The sequence below is a fragment of the Rhinoraja longicauda genome, chromosome 32 (assembly GCF_053455715.1).
Source record: "Rhinoraja longicauda isolate Sanriku21f chromosome 32, sRhiLon1.1, whole genome shotgun sequence".
NCBI lineage: Eukaryota > Metazoa > Chordata > Chondrichthyes > Rajiformes > Arhynchobatidae > Rhinoraja > Rhinoraja longicauda.
In genome coordinates this window covers 22,526,756-22,549,819 of record NC_135984.1, presented here as the reverse complement: position 1 = coordinate 22,549,819, position 23,064 = coordinate 22,526,756, and the positions used below count along the sequence as shown (strand labels likewise).

Genomic DNA, 23,064 nt, shown 5'->3' with positions numbered 1-23,064 from the left:
TAAACGTCTCCAGTGGTCGAGCAGTCCTCCAGGGGTGAGAATTCCAGAGAAAATAAATTCCTATGCTCCTCAGTTATTTTCTAGCCATTATTCCTCATTTAGGACCCTCCACTATGGAAACATTTCAACATCTGTCTGTCATAGCCCCTTTGGATCTTATATTTCAATAAGATCACTAATTCTAGACAACCTTCTCTTCATAAGGTCACGACACAAAACGTCACCTATCCATGTTCTCCAAAGATGTTTCAGTGTAAACCAGCACCTGCAGTTCCTTCCTACACATGCTGCCTGACGCTGCTGAGTTACTCCAACACTTTGTATCTTTTTCTATATTAAGCTCCATTTATCAGGTTTTTTTCCCATCCACTCAACCTATCTTTATCTTGCTGCAGAGTTCAAACGTCCTCATCCACACCATTTGCTCCCATCTATTTCTGTGTATTCAGCAAATTTACACTCGATTAAAGGTTATTTCCATCCCCCCGCCCCACACCCCCCCCCCCCCCATCCATTTAATTAGATCTTGGCTAATCTGTACATCAAGTCCATTTACATGAATTTGTATGTGTCACAGATGGAAAAAAAAACTGGAAAACACTGAATTATACATAGATTAATGTAGTTTAATATACAATTTGTTTCCAGAAAAACTTAGAGCATTAAAAACATTACATTTAACTTTGTGGTATTCGATTGTATCCTGTTTCATTTAAATTAGTTTGCTGTGCTCTGTGGAACTTGTGAGAAAGGGTATATTAGGGAAGAGGATTAATCATATAGGAAGAATACCTAATCACATACGGCAGAATAAATCTGTCTCGTCTAGATTAAATTTAACTATAATTATTATATAGAATTATTATAATGTACGACAGCACAACATATGCACTATATTTCTTTACCTTGATTTTTTTTTTCATAGTCCATTTACTTTTATGGCCTTCATTTAGAAATTTATTTCCATTCCTCCCATTTTTTCAGCAACAACTGCACAATATTATACAAGTACAGTTCATAATTTTGGTCTCTAGGTGGCGATGCAATGCCACCTGGTGTCAAATTCTTCATTGAACGTCAATGGACCTACATGGAAAGAGCTGCAAATCCCACCCTATTCACAAGTTCCAGGCTCAGATGTGGGAGTTTAAACAACTTTTTTATTTTAAGAGTTTACAGTGTACTGAATTTTCATTTTTTAATAAGCATATATAAAGCTGTAAAGGAAAGCAAATAAAACTCCAGATGCTGGAAACCAAAACAAAAACATAAATGCTGGAAGAACTCAGCCAGAGAAACTGAATTTGTGGAAAGAGAAATCAATTAATATTCAAAGTCGATGACCCTTTGTCGGAATAATTTTAAGGAAGAGTTATTGACCCAAAGTGTTAACTGGTGTCTCTTCACACTGATGCTGCTTGGTGGCTGAGATCTTCCACCATTTATTTGTGATATAAAACTGTATATTTACAGAATAAAAAAATATTATTTAAAATGGCTACAAAATATGAAATCTCTAAAATCTAAAATAATTTTAATATACAGAAAGTCACGTTAAATAGTTAATCGCAAACAATCTTGAAGGTGGGATGGCTGGTTGATCCCTTGGAGTGATTCATGATTGTTCAGCCAGCCATTCCTCACACAGCCCCTTTGTCATTGAGGAAAAGCTGGAGACCTTTTCCCCACAAAGTGCAGGAAGGTTTAAAATACTACATGGGAACAAGGCTGTCCAGCCCAATCTGTTCACAAGTCATCCCAACTCCACATGCGTGCTCCACTTCAGAGAATTGTACAGCATGAAAACGGGCCATTGGACCCACACTAACTAATGGACACCCCTCCAATATTAACCCCCTTTCTCAGCACTTGGTCCATAGTCCTCAACATCTAAACAACGGAAATGTTAATCGAGACACTTCTTAAATGCTGTCATGTCCCTACTTTCCACTTATAACTCTTCAGCTGCAATTCTCAAATGTTGCCACAATCTTTGTTTCAATCAGACACTGAGAATACCAACTCTTGTTATATCTCCCATCCTAGGATTCTTACAAATAATACATGCCATAGTGCAACAGCTTCATCTTAAAAGTTCCCATCCTCATTTTCGAGTAATTCCGATACTTCACCCTTCCAATGTTCCATACTTGGTATCCTTGCATTCAAGGTCATAAATTCACTCCTTAAACCACTCTACCTCCTTACTTCTCTCAGAGTACATTTACAACCTATTTCTTTGACAAAGCTTTTGGGCTATTACCTCTTGTTTTAGTGTCAATTGTTTGTGGAAACATATATCTGAAGAACCTTGAGACATTTTACTAGCTTAAGGTCACTTTATAAATGTAAGTAGCTCTTCTAATGGAAACAGTCTAGTTCTGTTTAATCTGATCAGTTCAGTCATCATTTCAAACCAGTAAATAACCTCCGCTATTCCAAAAAAAAAAAAAAATGTTTTACCCTTTTACCAGTCATAACAGGAAATCTGTACTGTATTCTCTTCTGTTGCCTCAAGATATCTAAAAGTTGTGCAGGTCAAAATTACAAAATGTCTGTAGTTAATTTTGATTCACTAGGTTAGTCCCTTTGGTAGAAATTCACAAGTGAATCAGAATCAGGCTTGTGAAAAGGCAAGATGAAACATGAATATTTATTTATTGTGCCTCATATGTTCAGATTTTTTATGCGCATCGCCACATCTTATTTGACCTAGATATTTGGAATTTGCAGTGTGGGAAACAAAGGATATTGCTCATTTTTCCAGTATTCTCAAACGTACAGCAGAAATGGTTTTAGGTCTGGTCTCTGTGCTGCAATGCCAACATCTGATCACTATTCAGTGACACAGCTTGAACATGCACATAAACCCTTGATAAAATCAATAATATTTATGCTTGAAACCCAATTACACTTGGCCAGAATTGTTCAGATAAGTATTATAAGTGGCCACTAGGTATGAAAAGACAACATGGATTTATAGATGAGAAGATAAAGGACAAATTAGGCTCAAAAATGTCTAGCTATCAATCAAGAATGGCCTTATTTTGCACTGACATTTCTATGATTTTGTAGTCATTCTCTTCTAATTGATACATGTCCTCAATACTAAACTTTTTCCACTAACGTGCTGCTCAATTCAAAGAAAATCTTTTCATTTCCTTTCCAACAGAAACCACGGACCCTTGGGAAATGGCAGAAAAATAAAAACAGACAATTCATTTCGACTTTTTTTTTCTTTTAAAGGGGGTTTGGCATTTAAATTAATACTTGTCTGCCATTCCTCAACAGATATTTCAAAATCCACTCGATGTTTTTCTCAAAAATAAACTCTTAGGTAAGTTACAAATGCTGCTTTCACACACAGATGGAGTCCAGGGACTTTGTGGATTGCTTCTCAGAAGCTTCGAAGGGGTTTTGCTTCTATATGCTCCACAAGGTAATGAGGGAATAGTAGAATCAAGCCTGCCAGGAATCCCACAATTAATATACACAGCAGACAATAGCGGCCAATGAAGTAATTGTCGAAAATCTGAAAGATAAAGAAAAGAGGAATGGATCCAACTTTCATTACATTCTCCCTCCAAGGGACAGGCAAGCAATGTGCAAATATATTTAAAGCAAACAGCTTAGTAAGCAACAAGCAGATATTCTTAGCAACTTGTTTTCCTCTCTTTATGGGAAAACCTCAGCTGCAACCAAGTTCTTCCCTTTATCAAGACCCCAAAGATTATCAACTGAACTTGTGAACAAAATCAAAAATGGCCATTTGAATATTACATCTAATAATGCTCATCTGAATCAGGCAAAGCAGAAATGCTGCAATAAAACTTTGTCAAATATAAACTTTCCCCGAGGTCGTGAGGTGCTCAGATTAAAAGGCCAAGGTTTTGATTACCAATGTGTGCTGAATTAGCTTATATGACTCAGGTTGATGGAAGCATCAGTGAAAATGGACTCGGTACTCTAAACTAAGAATGAGAAACAAACAGAGCTCCCAGTCTTGAGTGCTGTCTAGAAATATCCAACATTGCAGAGAAAGGATAGTGCCTGTGGTAATGTTACCCTCGGAAGAAACGACACCTTAAGGAGTACAAAGATAGGTTGTTTAATTCTACGCAGCCGATAGTAAAATGAACGGAATACTGAATGTAAATTTTCTTCACGATGTAAAAAAATGATGGACAGACTCCAAGCAAGTCCAAGTAGACTCCATACAATGTTGTTTTGTTATTTCCCTCCCCATTGAGTAGGGAGGGGGGAATTATTCATGTTCTGTTGTATCTGAAGTGATCTTTTAATAACAAAAACTGATAAAACCAAAATGAAAAGGTTAACAAGTACAACATTCGTCTGCAGAGCTTATGCCATTTTGTTGTTTGGGTGCTGATTTGTTTCCAATAAAAATATGTAATCCATACACATATTTACAGCATGTCATCACATTGGAAAGGGTGTTACATAGTTAATAATGTCTGCTGTACGTGAGCAGACCAGGCAAATTATGTACCAGTGTGCAATGTTGATTTGATTAATGCAAGCAAGTTCTGTACCGGAAACTGCAGCTCTGGTAACCTGGTAAGGGTCCTTTAGTTGGCATCTTGCGAGGAGTGCCTCATGACAGGAAGAACAAGGAAGACAACAAGCAGTCGTAGACACAAAGTGCTGAAATAACTCAGCGGGTTAGGCAACATGTCTGGAGAAAAAGGTTGGGTAACGTTTTGGTTCGGGACACTTCTTCAGACAGTCTGAAGAAGGGTCCCAACCCGAAATGTAACTCATCCTTTTTCTCCAGAGATGCTGCCTGACACGCTGAGTTACTCCAGCATTTTGTGCTTATCTTTGGTATAAACCAATATTTGCAGTTCCTTACTACACACAAGACAAGGAGATATCTTAGCAACATCTTTTCCTCTCGTTATGAGACAATCCAGCTGCAGCTAAATATCTCCCTTTATCAAGATGTCATAGATTAGGAACAATGATGATGAGGAGCAGATGGACTCTCAATGGGAAGTCATATCCATTCAATATCTTCAAGAACAAGTTCTCCTGAACTGGAGGAAGTATTTATGTCAGACAAAAGGAACTGCAGATGTTAGAATCTTGACCAAAAAACATAAAGTGCTGGATTGACTCAGTGGATTAGGCAGCATCTCTCAAAAACATGGATAGGTGATTTGGTCAGGACCCTTCAAACTTTCTTCATGTGGTTATGCTTCAGTAAGTTCATTTCATTGGGAACTGCCAAGTATCTCAGCCGCAACTTTGATTACAATCATGTGAAGATCGGTGTGCCTAGGTTGTGGCATCCAAGAAATTCTACAGGTTGTGATACATCCCAGGTACAAGCTGAAGATCTGGCAGTCTACAGTATGCTCTTGCTTGGAGACACAAGAGACCGCAAATGCTGGAATCTGGAGCAAAAAATATATTGCTGGGGGAACACAGCAAGTAGGCAGCAGCTGTGGAGGAAATGGAAAAATGGTGTTTCGGGTCAGGACCCTTCTTCAGGTTCATTACACTGTTGCTTAATGTATAAAGGAGTAGGGGGGAGGGGGCGGAGGGATGGGTGGAAGCTACAGACTTGTGTTCCAAGGTAATTAAACAGACGTCATTCACTTGCTAAAAACCTGCAGATGGAATGAGGAGACAGCTCTGCGACAATTGGTGTCTTCCCTGCAATGTAGGATGCTATGAACACACTGGATATCAGCACAGTTGCATTACAAATGGAAGATATATCACTCTTTCCATGACCAGTTGGTATGTGACCACAAGCAGGGAAACTTGCAGTTATTGCTTGGTATTCTTGTAGCATCCATTTTATGGCAGTGCACATAATGATCATGTACAGTGAAAGAAGGAACTGCAGATGCTGGTTCATGTAGTGTAGGAAGGAACTGCAGATGCCGGTTCATGTACACGTATATCAAGACTGACCCTTACACTATACATTTGGAAGACTTGTATTCTCTCCAGGCTGCCTCTGCCACAGCACTACCCCAAACAATCAAACTCTCGGTGAAGCTCTGGAAAACATGGATAACATTCCACATCTCAGGAGAACTTGCTACCAAAGGCAGAGATCAATGACAAAATTTCAACTATCTCCAGCGCCCTCGCATATTTGGAGAATGGAAAATACTATTTGAAGACTAAAGCTCACCGACTACTGAACAATAGTAATCTATAGATTCCGGGTCAGTTCCTGTGGATTGGAGGGTAGCTAATGTTATCCCACTTTTCAAGAAAGGAGGGAGAGAGAAAATGGGAAATTATAGACCAGTTAGTCTGACATCAGTGGTGGGGAAGATGCTGGAGTCAATTATAAAAGACGAAATTGCGGAGCATTTGGATCGCAGTAACAGGATCGTTCCGAGTCAGCATGGATTTACGAAGGGGAAATCGTGCTTGACTAATCTACTGGAATTTTTTGAGGATGTAACTAGGAAAATTGACAGGGGAGAGCCGGTGGATGTGGTGTACCTCGACTTTCAGAAAGCCTTCGACAAGGTCCCACATATCATATCATATCATATCATATCATATACAGCCGGAAACAGGCCTTTTCGGCCCACCAAGTCCGTGCCACCCAGCGATCCCCGTACATTAACACTATCCTACACCCACTAGGGACAATTTTTACATTTACCCAGCCAATTAACCTACATACCTGTACGTCTTTGGAGTGTGGGAGGAAACCGAAGATCTCGGAGAAAACCCACGCAGGTCACGGGGAGAACGTACAAACTCCTTACAGTGCAGCACCCGTAGTCAGGATCGAACCTGAGTCTCCGGCGCTGCATTCGCTGTAAAGCAGCAACTCTACCGCTGCGCTACCGTGCCGCCCCTAGGAGATAGCCCATAGGAGATTGGTGGGCAAAATTAGAGCACATGGTATTGGAGGTAGGGTACTGACATGGATAGAAAGTTGGTTGACAGACAGAAAGCAAAGAGTGGGGATAAATGGGTCCCTTTCAGAATGGCAGGCAGTGACTAGTGGGGTACCGCAAGGCTCGGTGTTGGGACCGCAGCTATTTACAATATACATCAATGACTTGGATGAAGGGATTAAAAGTACCATTAGCAAATTTGCCGATGATACAAAGCTAGGTGGCAGTGTGAACTGTGAGGAAGATGCTATGAGGTTGCAGGGTGACTTGGACAGGTTGTGTGAGTGGGCGGATGCATGGCAGATGCAGTTTAATGTGGATAAGTGTGAGGTTATCCACTTTGGTGGTAAGAATAGGAAGGCAGATTATTATTTGAATGGTGTCAAGTTAGGAAAAGAGGACGGACAACGCGATCTGGGTGTCTTAGTGCATCAGTCACTGAAAGGAAGCATGCAGGTACAGCAGGCAGTGAAGAAAGTCAAAGGAATGTTGGCCTTCATAACAAGAGGAGTTGAGTATAGGAGCAAAGAGGTCCTTCTGCAGTTGTACAGGGCCCTAGTGAGACCGCACCTAGAGTACTGTGTGCAGTTTTGGTCTCCAAATTTGAGGAAGGATATTCTTGCTATTGAGGGCGTGCAGCGTAGGTTTACTAGGTTAATTCCCGGAATGGCGGGACTGTCGTATGTTGAAAGACTGGAGCGACTAGGTTTGTATACGCTGGAATTTAGAAGGATGAGAGGGGATCTTATCGAAACGTATAAGATTATTAAGGGGTTGGACATGTTAGAGGGAGGAAACATGTTCCCAATGTTGGGGGAGTCCAGAACCAGGGGCCACAGTTTAAGAATAAGGGGTAGGCCATTTAGAACAGAGATGAGGAAAAACTTTTTTAGTCAGAGAGTTGTGAATCTGTGGAATTCTCTGCCTCAGAGGGCAGTGGAGGCCAATTCTCTGAATACATTCAAGAGAGAGCTAGATAGAGCTCTTAAGGATAGCGGAGTCAGTGGGTATGGGGAGAAAGCAGGAATGGGGTACTGATTGAGAATGATCAGCCATGATCACATTGAATGGCGGTGCTGGCTCGAAGGGCCGAATGGCCTACTCCTGCACCTATTGTCTATTGTCTATTGTCTATCTCCACCCTCGTATGTTTCAGAGACATGTTCAGTTAGCATCACTCTGCAACATAGAAGTATTACACATACAGCCTCTATAAAATCCTCAAATCCATTGGCGAAATAGATGAAACTTCTTCCCCCAGGCACTGCACTCAGCATCAAGGCCCTGATCATCCTTTATAAGCCTGGGGGTATGGGGAGGGGAAGTGGGAAGGGCCACATTGCGAACATGCCTACACCACACTCCTGAAACAAATAGAATATTGCTGGTTCCATCACAGCGAGAGATTTACAGGAGCACTGAAAAAACTCTAGGACATTCTTAAAACCATTTTCTTAAGTAATTCATGGGAATCCCGGACTTGCGTCCTCTCAACCTGGAGAAAGAGAATCCAGAAAGCCACTGACCTTTTCTAGTTTATGCTAACAGAACTCAGAAATCATGTACAAAAGAAAAAGTTTTGTACATTGCCCAGTATTTTCAACTTAGAACAACAGTATCTTCACAAACTACACTGAAATTGATGAATGTAGCTTGCATGGGTATGATCTTATGCTACTTCTGAATGTGGACAGTGCAGATTCAAACTCCAACTACTTGCTGATAGCTTTAGACTTTCTTCTTTGGGTAATAGGTAGAAGGAACCTACTCACATTTACATACATGGATAGACTCTCATATATTGGAATCTGTTAGAACAAGTATCCTAACTTAGTTTAGTTTACTATTGTCACATGTACCAAGGTACAGTGAACAGCTTTTTGTTGCGTGCTATCCAGTCAGTAAAAATAAGATACATGATTACAATCAATCTGTCCACAGTGTACAGATACGGGATAAAGGGTATAATGTTTAGTGCAAGATAAAATCCAATAAAGTCCGATTAAAGATAGTTTGAAGGTGTCCAATGAGGAAGATGGAAGGTAAGGACTGCTCTCTAGCTGGTGAGAAGACAGTTCAGTTGCCTGATAACAGTTGGGAAGAAACTGTCCTTGAATCTGGAGGTATGTGTTTTCAAACTTCTGTACCTCCTGCCTGATGTGAGAGGGGAGAAGGAGTGACCGAGGACAGACTGGTCCTTGATCCCGAGGCAGCAGTGGCAGCTTGGTGTAAATAGGGTCAATGGAAGGGGGGCTAGTTTGCATGATGGTCCGGGCTACGTCCACAACTCTCTGCAATTCCTTGCGGCCATGGTTGGAGCTGTTCCCAAACCATGCTGTGATGCATCGGGATAGGATCCTTTCGACTGATTGAGAGTGATCAGCCATGATCGCATTGAATGGCGGTGCTGGCTCGAAGGGCTGAATGGCCTACTCCTGCACCTATTGTCTATTGTCTATTGACTGGGGGTCTGTAGAATAGAACTATAGCTGCATGGTTTAATTGTAGGAAACAATGCTGGACACCTAAAGATTCAGCTGTGAGAAAGAGAGATCGAGAAGAATGTAGACCATACACCAATGTGTATTAGATAACAAGCAACACAGCACTGCAATAAGCATTGGTGCTACCCAGCACTAGCAAACTGGTTTCAATCTTCACCTCTGGTACAATCTGTGTAGAGTTTGAACTTCTCACTGTAATCGTATATGTTTCCCCAGATGCTCTTGTTTCCTCCCACAACACAAATTTATGCTTATTGGTAGGTAAGTTGGCCACAGTAAATTGCCTCTAGTGTGTGGGCGTGTGGCAGAATCTGGGAGGGAGTTGATATGACTATTGGGAAAGAAGTTACTCGATGGGCCAATTTGACTTCCTTCTCTGCCATGAGAAAATATGGAAAAACATAATTGAATATAATATACAGTGCTACCAACAGCTGGAACAGATGGATAGTTGAGACCAGGAGACTGCCTCTTTTTTATTTATTTAAAAGGGACACAGAGTCATAGAGTAGTACTTCATGAAAACAGGCCTATTGTCCCAAGTTGCCCATGCCGATCAAGTTGCCCCATCCATACTAGTCCCACCTGCCTGCTTTTGGCCCATATCCCTCTAAACCTTTCATGACCATGTATGTGTCCAAATGTATTTTAAGTATTGTTATAGTATCTGCCTCAACTACCTTCTCTGGCAGTTCATTCCATATATCCACCACCCTCTGTGTGAAAAGGTTGCCCCTCAGATTCCAATTAAATCTTTCACCTTTCACCTTAAAACTATCCCCTCTGCTTCTTGATTCCCCTGCTCTAGGTAAAAGATGCAGTGCATCTACTCTATCTATTCCTCTCATGATTTTATATATCTCTATAAGATCACCCCTCATCCTCTTGTGCTCCAAGGAATAAAGTCCTATCCTGCCCATCCCCTCCCTATAGCTCAGGCCATCAAGTCCTGCAAACATCCTCGTAAGTCTTAAATCCCGGCAACATCCTCGTAAATCTTCTCAGCACTACTTTCCAGCTTAATAATGTCTTGCCTACAGCAGGGTGACCAAAGCTGAACATGATACTCCAAATTTAGCCTCATCAACATCTTGAATAACGAAAGGAGTCTATATTTCAGAATAATGGGGAAAAAAATGAGTGGATGAGCTTCAGATATTCAGAAATATCATGACAAAATAGAAGCAAATTTACTCTACAGATGTTAATAATTTTTTGACACAACTTTTCACAAATCCTAAAAATCGAAACAAAATTTAACAAGAAATCATCAATGCCCAAATACCTGCGCCATTCTGATCATCTACCGTTTATATGAGTGACAAGTGCAGATTTCCATAACCATTTGCATGCGGCTCGCCGAAGAAAATTAGTGCCATGCTTGCAATCCAGTTTAAAAAAATGCTTTATCTCAAATATATAAGTAATGCTAACATGCAAATCTGCAACTTCATGTGCGGTCTAAAATATTAATCAGGTTTGAGAGGAAAACAGCCAAAAAGAGACAGAGACAGAATGCTAACGAATGGTAATCATTGCCCCTCCAGGAGAGTTTGGCTGTGTACTCTATTCCAGCAATACAAGGAGCTTGATTCACTACAAAGATGTCGAGGAAGAATAAACTCCACCTCAGCGGCAGAACAAAATCTCCTGTGGACTAGCAGGGTGCTCGTTTAACACACCTCATTCTTTAATGAGCCAATTAGTGGGGCCTGGTACTGTGAGCAGTACACAGAGCTTGGGCCATGTAATATTAATAGCTCATTGGTACGTGAGCAGAGGTCCTGCCCTGTGCCCTGCTAATTGGTATCCTGGTAGTTATTATTTGATCACAGGTGGAAGTTAGCTGGCGCTCACTGCAACACAGTTCCGTTTTAATGTCAGGTTTGTAAAATCTCACATCTAATCAGCTGGGGGTGGTGTTGCAGTCATCTAGTGAACTGTATTAGCCCAGCTAAATTATTCCCAAATTAGGGGACTATCATTTTTAAGATCTTGTGTATTTTTCTATGACTTCCTGTTCCCAACTCGTTTTTAATCGATGGACACCAATACCAAACAGAAACAATCAATAAGCAAGGCAAACGTGCACTTTTCCTTCCATCCAGCTGCAGCTAGCCCAGATGCAGTATATATCTTTATATTGCCTCCCTGAAATCATCAGCACCAATAACATGTCAGAAGGTGGGTTTCTGAGCCTCCTCTGGGGAAGCAATGCTGGAACTCTCAGTGAACTGAGACCACTGGAAGTACTGACTACAAATAATGGCTATGAACATTCATATCACACTCACCTTTTGAAAAATGCAATTTTTCAATTAATACCAATGGTCTAAATTCTATTCCAAAATGCAACTCTGATCCCAAAGCAATACCGGTCAAAAAAAATAATTTAAGCAGAGTGCTTAATCTAGAGGGTGGCATGGTGGCGCAGTGACTAGAGTTGGTATCTTACAGCGCCAGAGACCAAGATTCAATCCTGACTACGGATGCGGTCAGTATGGAGTTTGCATGTTCTCCCTGTGACCGCTTGGGTTTGCTCAGGGTGCTCTGGTTTCCCCCCACACTCCAAAGCTGTGCAGGTTTGTAGTTTAATTGGCTTTGGTAACATTGTACAAAATTGTCCCTTGTGTGTAGGGTAGTGCTAGTGTACAGAGAGTGCTGGTCGGCGTGGATTCAGTGGGCCGAAGGGCCTTCTTCCACACTTCATCTCTAAACTGAGCTTAACTAAAATATTTTCCTGAGAATGCTGCATGGATTGGAGGACTTTAGGTAACGATTATAGTCTAGGCTGGCTTTTCCTGGAGCAATAGAGACTAAGGGCTAATCTGATAAAAGTATTTAAGATTATGAGAGACATGGATAGGTGGATAACTACAACCACATCCCATGGTAGAGGTAGCAAAAACTAGAGCGTATAGTTTTAAGGTGAGAAGGTTTAAAGGGGATTTGAAGAGCAAAATTTTCTTTTACGTCGGAGAACAGTAGATAGATCTTGAAAATGCAACCAGAGGTGGTGACGGAGTCAGAAACAATCACGATGTTTAGGAGATATTGAGACATGTAGGCAAGGCATAGAAGGATACAAAATGGTATTAGTGTGGATGGACAAAAAGGTCAGCATGGATGTGGTGGGCTGAGCATTTTTGTGCAGTACATCTCTATGACTGAAATAATTCTTCCAAAAAGTGCGGGCGTATGATAGAGAGCATTAGCACTCAAATTTCTCAACGGCAGCTAGCTTGGTTTGGAACTCATGCATTGCATTACAGAAACATGATTACCAAGATTTGTTTTAGCACAACCACACCATTAGTCACATTCTGCAATTTCTTTTATACATCTGGAAAAGTGCTCACAAACACTTTGTTAATTCCACTGTCATCAACTTGAACAACTCCAGTGTTTCATAACATGGCCTACAATTGAGTATTTCCAAGTTCTCTTGTCTGGATTTCCTCTCAAAGGAATTCTATATCTGTTGTACAATTGGCTTTCAGTCCTCAGACTATATTAGCTCAGATATTCCTCCAGGCTCTGTCACGTTGTTCCTTTTCAACACCAATGAGCTCTACTCATTATGCAACCTAATCTTATGCTTCTGATTCGACTCGAGGTTCATCGGCTTCTTTCAAACCACATACCCTCAAGCAACCATCCTCATTCCTCTGCAGTGTAATTAAATGAACATTTAATTTGTGAATTCCAGCAAATTAATGAGTTAATAAAATTGTTGATTCTTTCATTTCTTTACAAACACAGTTTGTTCACATTATATTAATAAATAACTTCGTCCTCTTTGATTTCTTGACTCTTTATATACATTGTTAAAAATGATCTCTACTCTGACCGCAGATGAAATTCTACACTTGATCTTATTCCTTGCTAACTTCATATATTCTCCTCAATGGTCATTAATTATTGAGAGTCACGTTTTAAAATTGAAATTCTGCAATGAGTTTCCAACACTGTCAGACTTATCTCAGTATTTCATTGCATTTCATCACCATTTTTCTTGTACACTCACTGACTTAAAAATAAACTATCTTCATTAAATATGTTTTTTTACAATCATCGGGCATTTTTTTTTCCTTAACTGACAATTTATATCGAACTAGAAGAGGGAGGTGCTACCATGGGAATAGTAACACTTTTTGGAGATGCAAAAATATGAAAAGAAAAAAGGCTTGGGGAGAAGGCAGGAGAATGAGGTTGAGAGGGAAAGATAGATCAGCCATGATTGCATGGCGGAGTTGACCTGATCGGCCAAATGGCCTAATACTGACTTTCTGCTCCACGGGGGGTTTCTGTCCTCCTTGAGCTCGCCTTACGACACCTGCGTTATGATGTGACAGGCTTAATTGCAGACAGCTGAATTGTTTACTGAACCACTATTTTTACTGGACTTCTATTACCAAACTCTGGGAAAACAAGTGACATTTTTTCATCTAACATGTGAATCCTACCTCATCCTGATTGCACCTTCATAAAGCAACCCCCCCCCCCCTCTAACTTCCTACTTTGTTAATGCTTCTACAATAATTGCCTCTCAAAACATTACTTGTAAACTTAACTTTACATACTCTGTGCCTTTCTTCTTCTTTTTGCACCTCAGTCATTTTGGAACTTTGCATTTATTGTAATATTTTCCCTTCCTATGATTTATTAGCAAAACCTGTGTGACATCACATAAACTAAACTTCTTATTTTGCCTTTGCTCTTTTTTTCCATTTTTCTTATCCTGCAGCATCAGCATGGCCCAATTTTCGCAATTTTAGAAACTGAAAATCATCCGAGAAAATTTAATGACAATAAAATTTTGATCCTAATACGAGGCTCTAGTATGTTGATATAATTTATAAATCAAAGATCAGAGGTCACATCAACTCAGGTGACCTCAATAAGTGAGCCTTGATTCTTTGACCAGAGGACGACATGGGAGCCCAAAATCATTCTCTGTAATTAAATGGATTGAGCAAACTTGTGATATAGTGAAGGGAATTTATTTTACTGCTGGGGTTTATTGTGTTTTTACTTTAAACCTTTGATTTATTCTTCTGGGAGTTTCCCTGGATTTATGCAGTGTACTTCATCTCACACTGAAATCAATATGTTGTGCACTGCATATGTGAAAAATGAGATTGCCCGAGGCTTGATAAAGTTCTGTTGCCTGCACACAGTTCATTGTTTTTAATAAAAGCTCAGAGGCAGGTTATAAAACTACAGATACAAACACTGTTCTTACCACTTCTTCTGTCACTGGTTCAGGTGTTTCCTTAGCTCGAGGAAAAAAGATGAGGATCACGGTGATTATCAATGCCAGGAGGAAAACCAATACAATCGAAAGCCAGCTGTGTACAATAACACACAAGATATTCCCATCGATTCCTTATTACAGAACAGACAATATCGCAGAAGACATTGTATTTCAGAGGTTTCTCAACTACCTAGCAATGCAAGGTACTTGGAGACCACAATCATTGAGTGGAAGACAAATTTACTTCAAACAAATGTAAACCTGCACTGGTGCACTGATTCTTTCTAATTAATATATTTCTAGAATCTTGAATACATGATCGCTGCTCATTTGTACAATATATTCAATCTTACGTTAATATTTTGTGCAATTATTACTCTATTTATAATGCAAAATTGTGCCTGTGCATTTGTATGCACTCGTGTGTGCATGCAATATAGCTAGAGAGATCATTGCAAGCAATTTACTTCTTGAATATTGAACGGTGACAAATGTGTGAAACAAAATGCAAGTACTTAACAAGTATTCTGAGAGTGTATTAAGCTTTTCTAAAAAAATAATACAAACAGCCAGAACTGTGTTGTATAACCATGTTTTCTGCTAGTTAGCAAATATTTAGTGACCTGACCCATTTTCACCCATGCTCCATCTGTAATCTGTTGCCTGACCTATTCTCTGAGGCTCACTATGCTCCTTGTTCTGCTTACTCCCACTCTCCATGCTCCTTGCTTCATGACTAGAACCATTCACTATTGCTTGTCGAGTGTAACCTATGCAGCATTCAACATCATTACATATAAGGCAAATGAAAAAGAGAGATCTGACTGAAGGTAGAACAAATGTTTGTTTTGCCTTGTGCCTCTAAAAAGTCTAAAATAGCTTAAAGATAGATTCATGATGAATAATCATTGGTCATTTAGAATGAATCTGATTTGGTGCAAAATTTTGAACTTGGTTCATGCTCTCAGCCTTGGACAAATCAGCTATTTTGGACCGGTGTCTCAATAACCTAGTAAAAATGGTTAGCCCAAGTCTCCATAATAATAATAATGAAACCAAGTCTCCAGAATAGTAATCCCAAGAAAGGCAGAACATTAAAAGTGTTATAACTTACATTTATCTGGAAGGTTTGAGCAGTAAATAGTGTCTTACCTGACCATGCCTCCTGATCGAGATAGCAGGTTACATATCAAAAAAGACAAAACCCAAATGACAGCAAGGATAAAAATCCCTGGTCCTATCCCCATCACGATACCAGCCATTGTGAAGATTGCTGCAAGCAAAATAAAACAACTGTAGCTCCAGAAAGAAACTAAAGATGTCAATAGATAAATGTTTATAGTCCAGCCTCACCATAATTTTTAGTCCATCGTTTCAGTGGCTTCCTTATATTTTCCACCCAATTATGTTTTTTAATTAAATGTTTTCCCTTTCCTTAAATTATTTTATGCAATGCACTGTTAGTTAACTAACACAGAGGTTTAAAAAAATATTGAGAAGGCTCTGGGTGGTGCGTGAAACTAGCCAGGTATGTCTCCTCATCTTCTGATCTTTCAGAAGCTGTAAACTAGCAGTTCGCCTGAAGGAAAATATGTTTACAATCCTGACTCATCATCCTAACAGGAAGGAACTTAGTTACAAAGTTTTTAAGGAAAATATATCTTGATCCCAGCAACAAAACATGTTCAATAAAATATCAATAATCTTGCACCCTTGGGACTGGCAGATTTTCCAGACTACTGGATATTACTCTTATGAATACATGAAGACATTTTTAATTCTTATTTTTAAATGTGGAACAGTGAAATAATATTTTTTTCCAGTGAATCAGATGTTTAAAGAGAACTCAGTAAGGTCCCTGGGGAGTATTTAAGGCAGAGATAGACAGATTCTTCAATAGTAGGGGTGTCAGGAGTTATGGGGAAAGCAGGAGAATAGGGTTAGGAGGGAGAGATCAGCCATGATTGAATGGAGTAGACTAGATGGACTGAATGGCCTAATTGTGCTCCTATCACATGATCTTATGAGTTTAAAGATAAGGGGGAACAGGGCCAAGGTGAGTCTAATAGATATACGGGAATCAGGAATGTGGTGTATTTAAAGGGAACATGGGAAACAAGGCCCAAGTATGTTTAAAAGAGGCACAAGAACTAGGTCCTCATTGTGTTTAAAGGGAGCACTGAAACAGGACCCAGGGATGAGTTTAAAAGCAGTTGGTAAACAAAACTAGGTGAGGCAGATGCTGAGCCATTGGGATTTCCAAACAGGGCTGCTGTTAATGGATTGTTACTGTATTTCTAAACTGAATAGAACTTGATTACCCAGGTATGCAAATGTACAAAGAAAGACGGAGATACAAGAATTTGCAGATGGTTGAATCTGGAGCGAAAAAACAAGTTGGTGGGAGAACTCAGTGGGTCAGGTAACATAGGTGGAGGCAAAGTAGTAGTTATGTTTTGAGTCAAAAGTAAAAGGGGGGTAGCCAATGTAAAGAGGTGTGAGGGAAGGGTAAGGCAGGAGCTGGTAAGCAGCAAATGTATCGAGGTGAGAAGTGGTTGATGGGCAGACGGCGCTGGGCAGGGTGGAGGTAGAGACAGAGACTGGGTGGTGATAAGGTGACAACCAAATTGATTTGTGTAAAAAAAGACTGGCTTAAGAAATTATCACTTTGATAACGTGATCCAATTTGGCACATACAAGGCAGCAAAAATAAAGAACTTCAATAAACATAGAGCATAGAAAAATATAGCATAGCAACATGCCCTTTCGTCCACAATGCCTTGCCGATTATGATGTCAAGATAAATTAATTTTAACTGCCTCCAGTTTATCTTGACATCATTTTCCACATCCCTCCATTACCTGCCTATTCTTACATGTCTATCTAAAAGCCTCTTAAATCCCACGACCGCATCTGCTCTGACAACTCTGACAGCACGTTCTAGGCATCCACCACCCTCTGTACAAAAAGCTTGCCCCGCACATCTTTTTTAAACTTGACCTCTCTCACCTTAAATCTATGCCCTCTAGTCTTTTGACATGTCCACCTTGGGGAAAAAGGTTCTGAATGTCTATTCTCTCCATACCACTCATAATTTTATATACTTCTATCAGGTCTTCCCTTTAACCTTTACCGTTCCAAAGATAACAATCCAAGTTTGCCCAACTTCTCCTTGTAGACACTGTGTTATCGGAATAATTTCAAGCCTATTTAGAAATTAATTAATTTTATTGCTTTAGAGATTAATAAGCTTTTATATGAAAACACTAATTACATTAATATGATTAAGAACCAAATGTTAGATATAAAAACTTACAGCACAAAGCCATTCGACCCAATAAATTCATACTAACTGAATCAGCGTTGTATTTTTTCACATTTCATGGGTACCAGCTACAAATTAATTCTGTCCACACTGCTATTAAATGGATTAAGACCCCCCCCAAATAAGGAGATGAAGGCATTTTCTAAACCCCTGGCTAGGTTATATTGAATCAGGAGTCACAATCTCAAACTAATGGATTGGTCATATAAGAAGAGAAGAAATTACTCCAAGAGGAGGAGACTCTTAGAATTCTCTACCCAAGAAGACTGGAGGCTCAGTCGCTGAGAATATTCAAGACAGGCTCATTGTTTTTTGAATGGTAGAGTAGGCGCAAAGGGTGGAAAATGGCTCCTCTTATTTCTATTATTTGTCCTTACATTTATTTTTTTAATAACTGGAAAGTTTGTAGGAAAGCCTTCGGAGGGATTAAAAGTGTTCAAAATAATTGTTTGCAAACAATTGTGTTAAAGGGAAGAGGCAAATTAACTGTTTTTCATGGTAATATCAAAGTGAGTGCGAGGTATTTTGAAGCAATTTCCAAGTTTGCATCAGTAAACAATGCAAAAAGACCTGCGAGAACATGGGGAAGACCAGGATTTAGGTTTGTCAAACTGTCAAGACATTATTTTTTTGTTTTATCGCTTTCTCAACCATCTAACCCCACCGTTTAATCTTTTCCTATCTCCATCCATCATTTTTCTGACATAATCATCTTCACCTTCAGCAAATTCTACTTAACCCCAATCATCTGGTTTCCTTGAAGATTCACAAGAACATTACAATTTTGGTATGTAAAATAACCTATTGTGAATAACGTGCCATCATATGCTCCACAGATTTCCTTTAGGCATGAATAAAAAGTAGCTGTCCTACTATTGTCCAGATACATGTCAAGAATTCCACCCCTTATTGCTCTCTCCATCCCTCATTGAGTCAGCGTGGAGCCGCTCAACTATTCCTGCCTTTTGGTACAATATTTGAATATTGTTTTAATTCTATTTAGGATTTATTCAGTTTTTTTTAAAAAAATGGTTCCATCTGTGCTGCTTCTCTTACACTTACTTAGATTATAATTAACTAATTTTGATCCCTTACATTGCTCAGACTGCCTGAGGGCTTGACTCCTCAGTTACTGCATGTCCAATGACTCAAAACTTAATTGAGCTGCCCACCTCTACTATTCTGATTTCAAGTTTCTCCATCACCACTGTATCTGCAATGCTGATGTCAACTCTCACACCTTACTTATTTTTAAACTGTGCAGCCTTCACCCTACGTGTTATTAGCTGTATTTCCTCTCGCTTAAACTTAATCTCACACCTACAACCCCCGAATCTCTTGATTTAAAGAAAACCCCACAGGGTATCCTTTTCATATCTAACATCTGCTGGAGATTTAATATTTCATGTCGCTGACTCTCGATAGTGGAGCATTTGGCAGTCATTTCTTTATCTTCTTTAATACTCACAACAGCAACAACATTCCATTCAAGAACATCTGAGATGTTCTCTTTCTTCAGTAAATGTGTTTTCCCCTCTGATATTGTGGATGGATTCCTCACCCGTGTCTCCTTGGTGTCTCCCAATTCTGCTCTTGCCCTCCCTCTCCACAGAGAGAACAAGGATAGAGTTCCCTTGGTCCTCATTTCACACTCTACCAGGCTCCACATCCCGACATTTCCACCATCTTTAACATGACCCCACCACCAGTCTGATTTTCCCCATCCCTGCTACTTTCAGCTTTCCATTCCCTCTGCGAATCCTTGGTTCACTCTTCTCTTCCAACCCAAACCACCCCCTCCCCAAGAACTTTCCTCTGCAACCGCAGGAGACATAACACCTGACCCTACACCTCCTCCCTCACCTCCATCCAGAGACACCAACAGACCTTCAAGGTGAGACAGGTTTCCATGCACCTCCTCAAACCTCGTCCACTGCATTTGGTGCTCCTGGTCCGACCCCCTTTACATTGGCGAGACCAAGCATAGATTAGGCAACCATTTCATCAAACACCAGTGCTCTGTATGCCAAGGCCTACTGGGTCTGTTGATTGCTAACTATTTAAACTCCATTCCGAGCTTTCTGTCCTGTGCTTCCTCCTTGCCAAATTGAAGCTACTCTCAAATTGGAACAGTATTTAACATTCTGCTTATGTAGCTTACAACCTAACGATACAATCATTGAATTCTCCAAATCCCCTGCACTCCCTCTCTATTTCCTGTGCCCTCCACAGCGCACACTCATTTCTCCCACTATTCCATGCCAACTACCCCCATTATCCCTCCCTCTGGCTTTACATTTCACACCTTGTCTCTCCTTATCTGACACCCTTTTGAGGAAGTATAAGAAAATAACTGCAGATGCTGGTACAAATCGAAGGTATTTATTCACAAAATGCTGGAGTAACTCAGCAGGTCAGGCAGCATCTCGGGAGAGAAGGAATGGGTGACGTTTCGGATCGAGACCCTTCTTCAGACTGAGGGTGCCAATCCAAAAAGTCACCTATCCATTTTCTCCAGGGATCCTGCCTGACCCACTGAGTTACTCCAGCATTTTGTATATCTCCTTGGAACCAGCATCAGCAGTTCCTTATTTCTACCCTTTTGTCTCCTTTTTATCTCCAGCTTTTGTCCACCCACCTGCAAATTAAACCCTCATTGCCTGTGATAAAAACAAACTGCAGATGCTGGTTAAAACAAAAGATAGACACAAAATGCTGGAGACACTCAGCGGGTCAGGCCTCATTTCTGAATAAAATGGATAGTCTGACCTGCTGAGTTACTCCAGCATTTTGTGTCCTCCTCACCTGTATCTACCTATCATCTGCAAGACTTTGTCCTGCCTTTCTTCCACCTTTCTCCCCCACTAAGACCCACAATGACACATCCGACCCACAATGACACATATCCATGCTGATATTCAAACACTGTAAATGGCTCGATTGTAATCAATCATGTACTGTCTTTCTGCTGACTGGATGGCACCTAACAAAAGCTTTTAACTGTTCCTCGGTACACGTGACAATAAACAAAGCTAACTAAACTAAATCCACGTCTGGGATGTTGCATGGCCTCCTGTGTTAATCCAACTTTCGCCAGGTGTGCCAACTTTCACCAGGTGTGCCAACATTCGCCAGGTGTGCCAACATTCACCAGGTGTGCCAACATTCGCCAGGTGTGCCACCATTCGCCAGGTGTGCCAACATTCCCCAGGTGTGCCAACATTCGCCAGGTGTGCCAATATTCGCCAGGTGTGCCAACATTCACCAGGTGGCCATGTGGTAAAGGGTGGCCAGGCCGGCCTGACACTGTGATACATGTGTATGTAGGAAGGAACTGCAGATGCTGGTTTACACCAACGATAAGACACAAAATGCTGGAGTAACTCAGCGGGTCAGGCAGCATCTCTGCTGGAGAGAAGTAATGAATGGGTGACGCTTCGGGTCAAGACGTCTCGATCTGAATCGTCACCCATTCCTCCGGAGATGCTGCCTGCCCCGCTGAGCGACTGTGTGAAACACGCCGGGCCGTTCCCCACCGTTCCCCTACGGCCCCGTCCATCGCGGTTCTCACCTGATCCGTCGCCCGGCACCTCAGCCCTAGCAACGCGCCGCCAAGTAAACGTCGCTGCTATTGGCCAGCGCAGCGCCGCGACCAATCAGAAGCACCGTCGTTGGCCGGTTCGGAAACGCTTTGCGACGGTGATGTGTGTGGAGAATGTGTGTGTGAAGGGAATGTGTGCGTGAGGGGAATGTGTGCGTGAGGGGAATGTGTGCGTGAGGGGAATGTGTGCGTGAGGGGAATGTGTGCGTGAGGGGAATGTGTGCGTGAGGGGAATGTGTGTGGGGAATGTGTGTGCGTGGGGAATGTGTGTGAGGGAAATGTGTGTGAGGGGAATGTGTGTGTGAGGGGAATGTGTGTGAGGGGAATGTGTGTGAAGGGAATGTGTGCGTGTGTGGGGAATGTGTGTGTGAGGGGAATGTGTGTGTGAGGGGAATGTGTGTGTGAGGGGAATGTGTGTGAGGGAAATGTGTGTGAAGGGAATGTGTGTGTGAGGGGAATGTGGTCGTGAGGGGAATGTGTGCGTGAGGGGAATGTGTGTGTGAGGGGAATGTGTGTGCGTGGGGAATGTGTGTGAGGGGAATGTGTGTGAAGGGAATGTGTGTGTGAGGGGAATGTGTGTGAGGGGAATGTGTGAGGGGAATGTGTGTGAAGGGAATGTGTGTGAAGGGAATGTGTGCGTGTGTGGGGAATGTGTGTGTGAGGGGAATGTGTGTGTGAGGGGAATGTGTGAGGGAAATGTGTGTGAGGGGAATGTGTGTGTGAGGGGAATGTGTGTGAGGGGAATGTGTGTGCGTGGGGAATGTGTGTGAAGGGAATGTGTGCGTGTGTGGGGAATGTGTGTGAGGAGAATGTGTGTGTGAGGGGAATGTGTGTGAGGGAAATGTGTGTGCGTGGGGAATGTGTGTGAGGGGAATGTGTGAGGGGAATGTGTGTGAAGGGAATGTGTGTGAGGGGAATGTGGTCGTGAGGGGAATGTGTGTGAGGGGAATGTGTGCGTGAGGGGAATGTGTGTTTGTGTGAGGGGAATGTATGTGCGTGTGAGGGGAATGTGTGGGGAATGTGTGTGCGTGGGGAATGTGTGTGGGGAATGCGTGTGTGAGGCGAATGTGTGTGTGCGAGGGGAATGTGTGAGGGGAATGTGTGTGAGGGGAATGTGTGAGGGGAGTGTGATTAGTCTGAAGGGAGCTTGACGGAAGTCTGAGGGCCGTCTGAGGGGAGCCTGACGGGGGTCTGAGGGGAGTCTGTGCCACCTTCCCTCGCCACCCCCCCCCCCCCCTTATCCCTCCCTCTGGCTTTACATTTCACCCCTCTTCTCTCCTTACCTGACACACGAGGAAGTCTGAGCCAGGGTCCCAAACCAAAATGTCTCCGATCCATGTACTCCAGGGATGCTGCCTGACCTGCTGAGTTACTCCAGCATTTTGTGTCTCTCCTTGGGCGTCTGAGTGGAGAGACGACAAGAAACACCGAGTCTATGGAGTGACCCGACATACATTGTCTGCTAATGTTCACCGTGACAT

The 23,064-nt window shown here is 41.5% G+C and overlaps 1 protein-coding gene across 1 annotated transcript; it reads right to left on the bottom strand.

The window, feature by feature from the left end:
• Positions 1 to 661: 661 nt before the first annotated feature.
• On the bottom strand, positions 662 to 21,582 carry tmem218 (transmembrane protein 218). Its single transcript, XM_078426567.1, has 4 exons — positions 21,554 to 21,582; positions 15,810 to 15,930; positions 14,646 to 14,751; positions 662 to 3,532 (listed from the first exon to the last, which is right to left on the bottom strand). Exons 2-4 carry the CDS (start codon positions 15,917 to 15,919, stop codon positions 3,398 to 3,400), a joined length of 351 nt encoding a protein of 116 aa, XP_078282693.1. The 5' UTR covers positions 15,920 to 15,930; positions 21,554 to 21,582; the 3' UTR covers positions 662 to 3,397.
• Between the last annotated feature and the right edge of the window lie 1,482 nt (positions 21,583 to 23,064).

What these genes read in the sequence shown, in the direction of transcription:
- tmem218 (XM_078426567.1), bottom strand. Translation starts at nt 15,919, where the DNA reads ATGGCTGGTATCGTGATGGGGATAGGACCAGGGATTTTTATCCTTGCT. An exon ending in CGATCAGGAGGCATGGTCAG is followed by an intron (nt 14,752 to 15,809) that starts GTAAGACACTAT and finishes TATTGTACACAG; the next exon opens with CTGGCTTTCGATTGTATTGG. An exon ending in AACCAGTGACAGAAGAAGTG is followed by an intron (nt 3,533 to 14,645) that starts GTAAGAACAGTG and finishes TTTATCTTTCAG; the next exon opens with ATTTTCGACAATTACTTCAT.